This window comes from Hirundo rustica, chromosome 15 (genome assembly GCF_015227805.2).
Source record: "Hirundo rustica isolate bHirRus1 chromosome 15, bHirRus1.pri.v3, whole genome shotgun sequence".
NCBI classification, from domain to species: domain Eukaryota; kingdom Metazoa; phylum Chordata; class Aves; order Passeriformes; family Hirundinidae; genus Hirundo; species Hirundo rustica.
Genome location: NC_053464.1, coordinates 9472561 through 9485438, shown reverse-complemented (window position 1 = coordinate 9485438; position 12878 = coordinate 9472561). Strand labels below are relative to the sequence as shown.

General features: G+C 39.9%; 1 protein-coding gene across 2 annotated transcripts in view; it reads right to left on the bottom strand.

Annotated features, from left to right (window-relative positions):
* Positions 1 to 63: 63 nt before the first annotated feature.
* The window catches only part of CYTH3 (cytohesin 3), a 49428-nt gene continuing 36613 nt past the window's right edge, over positions 64 to 12878 (bottom strand). Inside the window, exons 8-12 of one of the 2 annotated variants that reach the window (XM_040078892.2) lie at positions 12184 to 12295; positions 5017 to 5093; positions 4864 to 4935; positions 4577 to 4731; positions 64 to 3964 (exon numbers count right to left, since the gene is read on the bottom strand). In XM_040078892.2, coding sequence (XP_039934826.1) covers positions 3892 to 3964; positions 4577 to 4731; positions 4864 to 4935; positions 5017 to 5093; positions 12184 to 12295 — 489 coding nt within the window. In that variant the 3' untranslated portion in view covers positions 64 to 3891. The remainder of the gene's footprint in view (positions 3965 to 4576; positions 4732 to 4863; positions 4936 to 5016; positions 5094 to 12183; positions 12296 to 12878) is intronic. The other variant, XM_040078893.2, reaches the window with a different exon arrangement.

Genomic DNA, 12878 nt, shown 5'->3' with positions numbered 1-12878 from the left:
TTTTTTTCCCTTTTGTCCTCTGGCTCCAAGGTTTGGTGTCTTGTCCTTTGGTGGGTAACTCCAGGACACGTGTCTAATAGGGTTGGTGTTGCTGTGCCTCCCTTCAGAGCCCCCCAGGCACCAGCTGCCCCCAGTGGCTCTGGAGCAGGGAGGGCACTGGGTGACACTGCCCCAGAGCAATTAGAAACAGGTGCTGCTGCTGCACAGCTAATTGAGGAAACTCATTAATCTACTCCAGGAGCAGAGATCCGCTTCCCCCCCTCACATCTGACAAACTGGCAGGGAACTGACAAAATAGCTCAATTTAGGGTGGCTCTCAAGGGAAACCAGCTTTTACTGGAGTCACACTCATGTGGTAACACACTTTACTGAAACATTTTGCGGCTGAAGTTGAAATTAAACCTGATAATTTAAATTACTGTGCCTAAGGGTAGGGAAAAGAGGCCTTTTACGTGCAAGAGCAGCTGTAAAATTAAACCTTTGACTCTTAAAGAGTCAGCAATTGCCTCCCATGTATTCCATAAATGAGGAGACAGTACAGTTTCACACTTTATTTTTGAGAAAATTTGACAGATTTAAGCAACAGGTCTTAATGATAAATGAAAACATTAATATTGTAGTGGCTTTACGTAAGAACATCACCGTTATAACAATGATTGATACAGAATATTTGTCATGCAAATCACTTGTATACACCAAGTAATACTCATATCAATACATACCTGTACAGTATTTACATTTTATATTTAAACTCTAGCTAGAAACATTTTCCAAGAAAATATAGAAATGAAACTGGTAAGCCACAAGTCTTAATTTGTAGCATCTGGTCTACAACAGACCTAGCTTTTCCAGCAAGCATATCTACATAGATATGTAATAAATCTTAAAAATATGCAGGTTTTTTTTTTTTTTTTTAATATATGAAGCATTATAAATGCTGCTCACTTTATAAAGGTTCAGTTTTGTACCAGTTTAAAATGGTTCAAAATGCTAAGTGACGCAGAGCTTATTTTGTCAGAATATTGTAAAATTTAAGTCAGTCCAGCTGAGCTTAAGTTTTGTGTACAGCTCCCTCCCAGCTGCACTGGCACTGCAGCTCTCAGTTGTCCCTGCAGTTGCAGGGGGCAGGGTCAAAAGCAAAGAGCTCAAGAATTACTCAAGTTTCAGTGCCACAGGAAGGGAGAATCTGTTGTCCCCGGAGGACTTTTCCTCAGCCTGGCCAAACTGTAACAGATCCTGCTTTAGGCCACCGAGCAGCCACTTTCAGTAGCCACCCCTGGACTTGAAGCCCAATAAAAAGGGAAAGGTTGAGAGATTATTCTTCACCCTCGTGGATAGTACCTGATACGGCCAAAATTTTCACAAGCCACTTTGTTTTACTGGCCTCGTGGCCAGTGGAAATTTTGGGCCAGTTTTACTCCCTGTTAATACTGTTACAAAGAACATTTGAAATCAAATATTAACACACACAAAAACGCTATTCCATTAGCTTTGGTAAATTAAATAGATACACTGAGCACCACAAGTAGCTGTTTAAGATGTTGCATTTCAATGCTAAGAAATAATATATTTCCTGCTATAATATCCTCAGTTACATGTTACTCTAAATAATTATTTCTGCTGGATATAAGAACTTCAAACTAAATACAGCAAATGAACTCTCAAGGCATTTCCTTCATGCTTCTAGGCAGACATCCTCACCTGGTTAAATAAATTTCCTCAAAGGTGGTATTTCAGAAGGTAAGAATTGATACAAAAGTGCTTCGTGGCTTATTAATGCTTCTGTAATCTCACATTTCTCCAGAAGTACTGTATTTGCTGCCTTTCACCTTTATGCTCATTAGTACCACTGATTTGGCTTGTCACTATTTGCATTACAAATCTGCTTGTCCAAAGCTAAGACTGATGTAGGCAGTGCTTGAAAACAAAATGTCACTGCAGAACAGAAGAGTCAAAACAAGTGCTGGCAGCAGCTCCATCACTGTGCTGCTTTGCAAACACAGGACACACAACTCAATTCATTTCTATAAAGAGTTTAAATGTATTCCATTAAGAAAAGATATCCCCACACTGACATTTATTCAAGGATTCTACCTCCTCTGGCTGAGTCCTACTCCTTTGGAAGCACTAAGATTTAAACGTTCACCCAAGCAATTCCACACACCCTGGGGAAAATCGAAAACGTAGCAGAGTTTACTTTGTTCTTTTCCTCTCAGCCTCTTCTGCAAACATGCAATAAAGCAAAACACTCACAAGGCTGACACCTCATGCAAAACAAGGCAAATCAGTAAGACAGAACAGTGAAACAGACTCTCCCTTACAGTTCAAAGGAGATTTCAAACAGATCAACTCAGTAAATCTGTGGGTTTGCCAGTGCAGCACATCTCCCTACAACAGCCCCAGAGATGCTCCTGTAACCAACAAGCAAAGCTGCATTTTGGGTCTCCAACATATTCACCAGCACAGCAGGCACAGCTCAGGTTCGAGTTTGGGGAAAACTGAGTAGTAACAGAAGCAGTAGAGTCACAACCTCATACTTTTTGCCCCCATTGTGGAATTGCTCTTTACCTTAAGAGCAGTATGTGTGTTGTCAACAGAAAAGCACTGGAGTAAAATCTGCTGCAGCAGCTGATGTGTTCTGAGAGACCCAGCAGTAGGACCACAGAGAGATCTTCACAGGTTTCAAAACCAGACACATGCCTGTGGGGAAATCTGGCTGCACCAGGTGATCAATACTTTATTTTTTTTAGTAAAAATGTCTATTGTTTTCAATTCCAACTGCTGTAGAATAAATCTGAAAATCACCTTTAGGAATTAAATAAAAATACTGAACATGTATGAACTCTGTATGTCCAAAGTTTGTTACCAAGCAAAGGAATGAATCCTGCTTGCTTAACTCTCCAGGGCTGCACCTCACAGAGTGAGTTCACCTTCCTGGCTTTTCACTTTAAAAACGTTGAATGCATGTGAAATTATCTGGGGGTGTTTTCACATGCAAGGCCTAAAATCACACAAGCCCTGTCAACTCTCTCCTTTTGTAGTAACCTAGTGTTAATCAAACTACAACATGTCAAACATAAGAAGGACGTTACTATATAAAAAGCAGATTAAACCAGTCATTAAACCTCAGTGTTTGTTGTGAGTGTATGAGCAGACAGGAGTGAGTTTTAGCCAGCTGGCAAACACCAGGCCACATCTGGTACTTCATGTCATGGCCACAGCCTCAAACCTCTGCTGCTGGGCCCTGCCTGTATTTCAGTGCACACTGACAAACCCTTTGGCACCACGAGGTACCCACTGAGCTGCCAGTCACTGTGTTTCTGAAGAAAATCTATTTCCATGAGGGTAGGAGAGGAATCCTGAATGAAAGCTGCACTCAGCTGTTACTGTGAAACTGTAAACTGACGTTGGGATTGTGAGGTTCCTGCTCACAGGAAAACGCAGTGCCAGATCATGCTGTGCTCCACTGCTGGTGCTGCACTTTAGTGAGAACTCACAGTCTTAAAATCACTCCTTCTTTTATGGGAAATGTGCTCAGGTAACAGGTTGAGGACATTTTTAGTGTTAGCCCTGAACTCCTTCTCTCCCAACCCAAGTAAACTGGACTTGTCACTAATGTAAGTGAAAACAAGGCTTCCATGTGTTCAGTTGCATTAAGTTCCAATATAATCATTCTCTGGGATTTGAAGCTTACTTCAAATTATATACCAGTAACTATTTACCCTGAAAAGTTTTGCCAAGTTTTTATGCCATAGTAAAATGTATATATATATGTGTATATATATATATAAAATTTACAGTTGTCTTCATTTAGTTTGTCCAATTTCTTCCATCACTCCACAGTATGTTCAGTTATAGGCTGATGCAGGTCTACAAGTTGCTGATCATGTTCTATTTCTTATTTGCAATTCTTCTTTTCCTCGTTGCCAGCATATCATAAAAGGGATCCCTGCTGATACTTGCTCTGGAAGAGAAAAAAAGGAGTCATCGGTTTGGTTAACAAATAGCTGGTTTTGAAAACTAGAACTTTTGTTCTCTCTTCCTTTGATGATTCCACACTCTCGAGATGGATGGCTGACTTCTAAGCACCACAAATACTTCTTCAGCACAAGGTGCTATTGCACTGTGATTTGTTTAGAGTTCACACCTTCACATCTTGAATATTATTTGTTTCTTTAAGTATGGGTCTGCTTAGAAACCTTCCAACATAAAGTCAAGCTGTGGAAGTTTAAAGATGCTTATGAACACGCTTAAGATACACGTCACCAAAATTAATTATTGGATGAAGTAAGAATCCAGTAGAATTAGGTTTAAAGACAATTCACACAAGGCTTTACATGTGCATAGAACAATAAATCCATATTCTCCTCATTTGAGTTAGCAGCAGTATTTCCTTAGGACCACACAGTAACAGATTCGTATCTTGATCCATCAACCCCTCAAAGCTCATTGTTAGTCCTCCAGGACATTGCCACATCAGAGTTCTTCAAGCAAGTTGCAACAAATTCTCATAGTATCATACTCTGAAAAGAGCTTAAACTTCATTTCTGAAAGACATTTAAGACTTTAAACTCACTTGATAGATTTAATCCACTCCTCCTTCTCTTCTGGGGTGGGAGCAGATATTCTATACACTACATGGTTGCCTTCCACCACTCTACCGTCAGCTTCAGTTTTACACGCTTTAATTACTTGACCTTTATGACTTGGGTTGTAGAGCTCAAAGCAGTTCTGGAGGGTAGAAATTAAGTAATAAATTTAAAATAACAAACAAAACTGACAAATAAATTCATTTAACAGTACAATTAAGTTTCATATGGTTTATTCATCTTCATTTCACAAATAAATACAAAACTGTCTTACTGGTTTTCTAGGGTCTTCGACTTCTCTTATGCTAAGATTTTCTAAAGGAATAATTCCTCTAGGTTCTTTGTCCTAAAAAATTAGGAAAATATCACATTATTAGCTACTTATAAATCTTGATTACAAAGAAAATTCACCATGATATACACTTACTGTTGTGTATTCAAAGTAATACAGGCAGTTATCAGTCAGAATAAACCATCTCCGTTTCCATGTTTTTACTCTTCCCCCTACAAACAAAAGGTATTCCAGAATTAAACATGTGCTGCTGTCACGGCTTTAGCAACAGGCAAAGAAAGAATTATGTTTTGCTTATTTTTCAAAGTATGGTTTAATTGCTTAATGGTAAATGGATCAGGCACAGATGAGTGATGTTAAAGAACATTACTGCAACTTGTCCTGAGGCAGCATTAACTATGGAGGTGCCATCAGCCAAGAGAGCCGTGGGCAACAGCGAGTGGCCAGACCTGCTCCCTGTGTCCAGGCCCTCGCCTGTGATCCGTGCACCAAAAATAGCAGCTCTGCACAGAGCTGCACACAGCCTGTGCTGCCAGGGGGAGGGACACCTGGGGGCTGCTCTGACCCACAGCCACTCACACCAGCACTGCACAACAGCAGCAACCCCCTCAGCAGCTTGTCTTGGGCAAGGAAAGGGTCCCAGCAATAAAATTAAGGGCATTTTATCACCTTCCTGTCACTCCACTCATGAGCAAACAGGTGATTAAGAACCGTCTTTATTTTCAGATTTAACGTCAAGTGTGTAAGGTGCTTATAAACGTTAATGGAACAAATATGATGTATCATCAATGAGGAGCCAATCCTATGCCAAAATATACCATATTTACTAATTTGTCATCTTTCAGTACTTTAAAAACAACTTCTCTTCGTGGGTTAATATATGGAGTACACTTGACAGAAGAAATAGCTACTGCTCCAAAAATGCCAATTTTCCTCCATTAACACTTTAGATAACAGAAACCACAGAGTTCCTCTTCCTTACACTTGCTGATGTCACCCTGTAGGGAATAGTTCCTCTTTAGAAACAACAGTATTGTTTCGGCCCTTTCAGTTGTTTTTCTGCCATTGGCTGCTTCAGAACACACCTGGCTTCCCACACTACATTATTTTAAAACTCATTTCCAAGAAAGACAATTGTAGATAGAGTATGCATATGTTATTAGTTTAAAGGTTTAGATCCACCATAGTTATCTGACTTCAGGATTATGTCACCACCTGTGCATCATCCATTCAGCAGTGATTTAATTTCATCAAGCCAACATTTCAAAAGAGTTGATCTCACTATTGAACACCTGTGCATAAAAGAGCACCATCAATACACACAAGACACCCAGTTTAATCCAAGTCATATAATCAAATTTAACACATAAGCATAATTTTTTCATCTTTTTGTTCTGCTTAAGATAGCTTTTTGTTTAATACAGAAATCCAAATTATATTAAAAAACAATTCTAGGGATATCATGACATTTCTTGATACCAATCTACTGCATATTTGCATTGCAGACCAGATACGTTGCATATTGCACCTTCCTTTTGCTGGGTCTCACAACCTCCACAATAACCCAGTGCTAACACACACTGCAACATTCAACATACTCGATAAACTTCATGTTTTCACCAGATGCACTCGTATCTTAAGAAAAATTTAATCTGCAAGCAGGTGTGGTGAAATAAGTGAAGGCAAAATAGTGCAAGATGCAGAAGCCGTGACACAATGAATGGCTGAGTGAACTGGAGACAGTGAGGGAAGAACTGGTGGCATTTTAGTACAACCACTGTGACAGATCCTTAAATAAAGCATTGCAGAGATGTTCAAACTGGCACGTAAGTCACTAGAAAAACTCCCCATCACCTTGACCGAGAGCTGGCTCAAGTATCAGGAAGTATTTGGGCCTGGAAGGATGAAGTCAAGCTTGACTCACTTCCAGACCAATGGAAAAGCAGCCGCCGAGTCACGGTGACTGCCGGGGCACTCCCTGCCACCACCACAACGTGACTTGTTTGCACAGAACCCAGCAGCAACTGCCATGGCTTTCAGTCACGTTCTGCTCTCCAAGGTTAGCAGATTAACATCACTTCACGTTTTTATGGCCCTAAAACATCACCATGTTTTCCAGTCTAACAGGTAACATCAGCTACCAGAGGTCACGGCTTGCCCAGTTCTAGCAGAGAATAATTCAGGAGGAGAGAGAATGAATCGAACAGGGAAAAGGTTCCTATCACTGAGCAGATTAAAGTGAACAAAGGTGTTTCTCATTAACTGGGGTATCATGCCAAAACAATTAAAAAATCAGTAATAACCATATATTTAAAAGAAGATCTGTTTATAATTTAAGAAAGAAACAACAGACCTACAACACACACTCCCAGAACAATATGAATTGCCAAGAAGTAAACGGCAGTTGAGTTTGCTGAATGTTTTCCTGACAACATCCGCTCTCTCTGGAAAAGCCAGACATCTCAAACCTGAAACTTTTTGTAATCATGCTGCAGTTTTGAGGAAGCTTTTGTCATGAAACATTTCCCAGCCCCAGGAAAGCCACAAAGAAGATTAAGTATTTCCAACAACATCCCTCTTACTGCTCCCTTCTCCCTAAAACAGCTCAGTGGGTTACAGCACTCATGGGAGTCACAGAAATAGACCTGAAGCCCCCACCCCACCAAATTATCAGCTACTCTTCCAAAGAAAAAAAAAATGAAAGAGAAAAAAAAGAAAGAAAGCAGTTAGGCAGGATTTTTTGGCAGGTAAGGAACTACTCTCTTATAAGGTCTCTGTTTCCCCATCCCATTACTGAGTTTCTGTCATTGCTGTCTGTCAACAGACAAACGCTAATAAAGCTCAAAATCTAATCTGTATAATCACATTTGCAGGGGTCACCACATCACACGTGTTTAACGTGCCTTTCACAATGGGCTGCAGCCCAAGCAGCTGGCTGATAAGGCACTGTGGCCTGTAAACTGCACAAGAGATTAACAGGTAAAAACACACGATAACAAAACATCCTCGTCCTTGCCTGAGATTGCTGTAGGCTCACAAAACAACAACAGAGGGTTTAGTACCACACTTCATCTCTTATTCCAGCTCCCAGCCTTTTAAAGATTAAGACTGGAAGGAATTAAGTTAGCAGAAGAGGCACAAGAAAGTCCAAGTATGAATACATAAACATTTACAGAAATGGAGAGATAAGTGACATACTCCTGAAAGATCAAGCTGATTACAAAAATGCACAGATGCCTCAAATAATGAAATATAGAAGCACTGTATCTTCCACAGTAGGTGGAAATGTAAGTAAACGACAAGAAAAGGCTACAAGGCAAAGTGTACAGAAACAGGAACAGAAACTCTCTTCACCTTTGTAACTCAACATAGGGGTTTTTTTGTTGGTTTTTTTTTTTAACTCTGAGCAAAGTACAAACTAGGCAACAAGGTAAGAGAAACCATCTATAATAAAGGGAAAAACAGCTGGCAAAGACTTAGGAAACATAAATCTCCAAAGTAAAAAAGACCCTAAGGCTAAAGGCAGAAAGGTATCTAAAGCTAGAGAGTTCTACTGAAATCTTCAGCACATTTATATAGAAGTTTTAAAGCTGAAGGAGAGGGATGCACACACCAAGAATGTTTTTTTTTTTTCCCTGAGTTCATTTAGATAGCACCAGACAGAACAGACTCAGCAATTCCACAGTTGGTTGGATCAAAGTTTGGCTTTCTTTTTAAAAGCATTTTCCCTTGACCACAACACTGATTGCCTGAGCCTGGAAGAGCCTCAGTCCCCACGGGAGCCAAGCAGGTACCGGAAGGCACGGGTTTCCTGATCAAGCAGCACTGCTCTCTCCCCCCAGATTAGGGAAGAGAAACAACATCCTCCCAAGGACAGATGTGCTGGAATAAGCACCGCTGGCGGGACAGGCCCGGATGTGAAGCTCCTGGACCATCTCCAAGCACTCCGTAACCGCCTGATGGGCAGAAAGAATTAACACACTCATGTGTCTGGCTGGAATCATTTCCTCTCCAGTTTGGGGGAGTAATGTCATAGTTTCCCTTTAACTAGAAGAAAATATTACACCAACCAAGCAATTTGCCAAGAGAAGCTCTTTAAGGCAAGGAAACACCTTCCTGGCAAAACAGTTCTAACTTGGGCATTAGCAAAGAGATCACAGGGAACAATTTCAAAATACCTTAGAGTGGATGGCAGAAAATTTCATGGTGTCAACACCACTCATTATAGAGAAAAATCTGAGGGCTCATAATGCGCCAAGCTGCTCCAAGGAGGACTCACCAGCACTCAGCAGCTTTCAGTTTTTAACTTGCTGCATTCATTTTCATTACACCATGCTTCAAACGATGCAGAACTGTATGATAATTTAAGCCTACCAAGATAAAGATGTCTATTTAAAGGCACTGGCTAAGTCCAGATAGATAAAACCAGAATTGCTGTCCGGCTGCCAAGTTTGGCACTGGGACTTAACGCAGTCACCTCTGAACAATTCAGAGCAGCAACTCTCCAAAAGCCTTCTGCACTCTCCCAGCCTTCTAAAACCCAGACTGGTCTTCTAGACAGATGAATTTTATAATATATGAAAGTTTCACGATATCCATCTTCTGCCCAGAGAAAAATCAATATAGTGAGGGATGGAATACTAAAAAAGGGGCACAACTACAATAAATGGGAAGAGCTGACTATGAGAAACACCAGATACAAAATACTGTCTTGATGTACTCAGAGTCTGCAAGTAGTCTTAGTCGTGTTTATAGTTTTATAGAAAAACTTTCAACTTTTATGTTTTATGACAACCGAGCAGTTAAACCCTCATACAGGAGTTTGTCTCCTTAGCATTTCACAAGACACAAGAAGTGCTTCCCAAGAAAATGGACTGTAAAAATGCAAACTATGTGGATTGAGACAGCACTCTTAACATACAGTTTAAGACTCCTAGCAAATACAAAACTTGAAGGAGAAGAAATAAATAAAAGGGAAAAAAAAAAAAAAAAAGGGGAGACTTGTCAGGTTTACTTCTGGTCATTGCATCTAAACTAGCAGTGTATTAGTCTGTACCAGTCTGTGTCTGTGGAAAAAATGCAGTCTTTTCATGGAAGCACAGCTCCAGGCATTCCCAGGCTGATTCACCGGAGGCTTCTGGACACGTTTCATTTCTTTATTCAAATAACCCTCAATACTGTGGGAGTGTTACGTGTAACACCCTTCTGCTTCACACACCCTTTTACTACTGGGTTTTCTGTGCACTGTGCCTCATCTGCATCCTACACACCAAAGGCTCAGACAGAGTTTTCAGTCCTGACCTGTGGTTTATTGACTTTGCATCAGAGCCAGAGACAGAATGTGCAGAAGTTCCTGGCAGCTCTCACTTACTCTCAGTCATCTCTTCCTCAATTTCTTAGTTCCTCTATTTTTTCTTAGATCTCTTTTATGGGCAGTTTCTTCCACAGAAGATGTTGTCACTCCTCTACACACACTCACACTTGCCTGCACTCTCATTACGTGTGTGAGCCCATGAGGAGCACTGGCAACAGCAAGGGGCACAGAATGGTCTTACATCCAACCTCTTCTCCAAGAAGCACCTTCCACCTACATCAGCTTGAAAGGCTTTTCTGTCAACCATCTCACACTACCAAAGGGAGAAAAGCTGCAAAGCCATCTTTGAAATTGTGCCAGCTGAGCCAACACAGGTCAAAAAGCAAGAGCTCTGCTTCTCTGTAGTTAGAAAAGGAGCTCCTCAGCATCTGTAGCACAGAGGTCAGAATTTGACATTGGGGTGCATGTGAATAAATTCCAAATGCTTCCTTTTCACATCCATTTCCTTCCAGCACAAGCATGACCACCAGGTTCCAGGTGCAATCAGCAGAGTGGGCCCATGGCTCTATCCAGGCTCTACTTTCACCATCTCCCCTTTGCAGCCCAGCACAAAGCCCTTTCCACACTTCAGTCACAATTCTCCAAGTGCCAAGTTCCTTCCACTTTAACCCATCAAAGTGGCCAGCAGCTGCCTCTAGTGAAGTGTGTGCTAGTGCTTAAATTTAAAAAACTTACTGTTTTGAAAACAACCCTTAAAACAAAATGTCAGTCTCCTTTATACAGGAAAAAAATTCCCAAAGGCCAAACAAAAAAAGTGAATCCCATCAACGTTACAAGAGTCTGTAAAAACAAAGGCATCTTGCAGCACCAGGAGACTGAACTACCTAAGGTTTCTGCAACCCTAAATTTGAAGCTCACTTAAGACTCTGTTAAATAGGCTAAATATTATTTAGAAAGGAAAACAAGCAGGAAAAAGAACATATTTACAAATACGTAATTCAAGTGTAATCAATCTTTCAATAATTTATTACCACCGATTAATAAGTCAGAAAAACACTCTGAAACTTCACGACAGAGTAAGACATGTTGTTTACTCTCAGCAGAGATTATTCTTTCCTTGTTATGTTCTTCCATGAATGAGAAAAGTGTGAAGTCATCCTGTTTTTTCTGCTTTGCATGTAAATGCTTTCTTATTTTGCAGAACACACCTGCATGTGAGTTAGACACTGACATGCCAGTCCCTCAGAGCACCACTGATGACACTGTTAGTGACACTGAGTGAGAAAGTAAAATGCTACAACGAATCTGATTTAAAAAAAAAAAAAAAAAATCACGAAAAAAAGAAAAAAAAAACAGGAGGAAGGAGGAAGAAAATAAAAGAATGAGCAACTGAAGAAGAGGGATCTGGAAAGCGATCAGATACGTACCTCCTAATGCAGAATAAGCAGAGACAGCCAGTCACAGAACAGAAAGGTGATAGGTCATAGGCCATAAGGAAAACAAGAAGGCACATTTAAACCACTCATTAAAAAATCATAGCCAAAACCAAACCAAGAGAAACTCACAAATAATATGGAAAAATAAAGACATACAAAAATAACAATCTGAAGAGAAATCCTTTTTTCGCACACAGAAAACTGTGTTGAAACATCTCACACAGTTTTCTGAAATGACCTTATGGAGACTTAGTTGTTATTTATCAGTCACAGCATGTGGTAAATACCATGTGGTGTTTCCTTTTTGACGCAGAGTTTTTATTTCTCAGATCTCAGAAATAAAACTCCGAAGTCTGAAACAAGATCGCTAATTTGGGTATGCAAAATGAGAAGCAACAGCCTTCGGACGTAAAGGAGCTACTTATTTTGGTTCATACATTTTTAAATACAAAGTCAAACCTGTTACCTTCACAAAAAAGCAGGAAGACAGGGAGCAGCAAACATGCTAACAATGAACAAACATACAGCAGCAGAACTGCCCTTGTGACTAACCTAATTTCAGCAGCCAACCTTCTCTATCTGGATTAAAAAATGTATGCGTTAGATCATTCCCATCATCCTCTGGAATTTTAAATGGCTCATTCTTAATACTTTCATATAAATTCTAGAAGAATAAAAAAAAAAAAAAGAGGAAAAAGACCTCATTAATAAATGTCTTAACAGAAAATGCAACCAGGATATCTTACTGCTTCTCAGGCTACTAGTATATAAAGCACAGGAAATATTGTCCATAAAATTCTGGACCACCCCCTGTCAATCTCGGTTTCCTACTTTGATCAAGTTTGATTTTAAACTACTTAATCTACAAGCAAGTCTCTCTTCAGTACAAATTTCTTAAGCCCTCCCAGCAACGACAATTTTATTTTAACAGCAGCTTTTAGCATTTCAAAGGTTTCAAGATCAGTTTAATTTAGTACAAGTTTTGCCAAATGAATCTGGGTTTTCAGAAAATGGTGTAGCCCATAACACTGTCTTACAGCAGTTATTTTTACTGATTTTTCACAAGACACGTGGGAAAAATGAGAGGCAATAAAGAAAAAAATAATTCTTACTATTTTTTTGATAGAAATACTACTTCTTTTCATAAGAAGCCAATTCCACAAGAATTTTGCCATAAGCAAACTACTGAGAGACAGACACGGTGTTTTCTCTAAAACAGCCTGTTCTCAACAAAAGGTTGGATATAG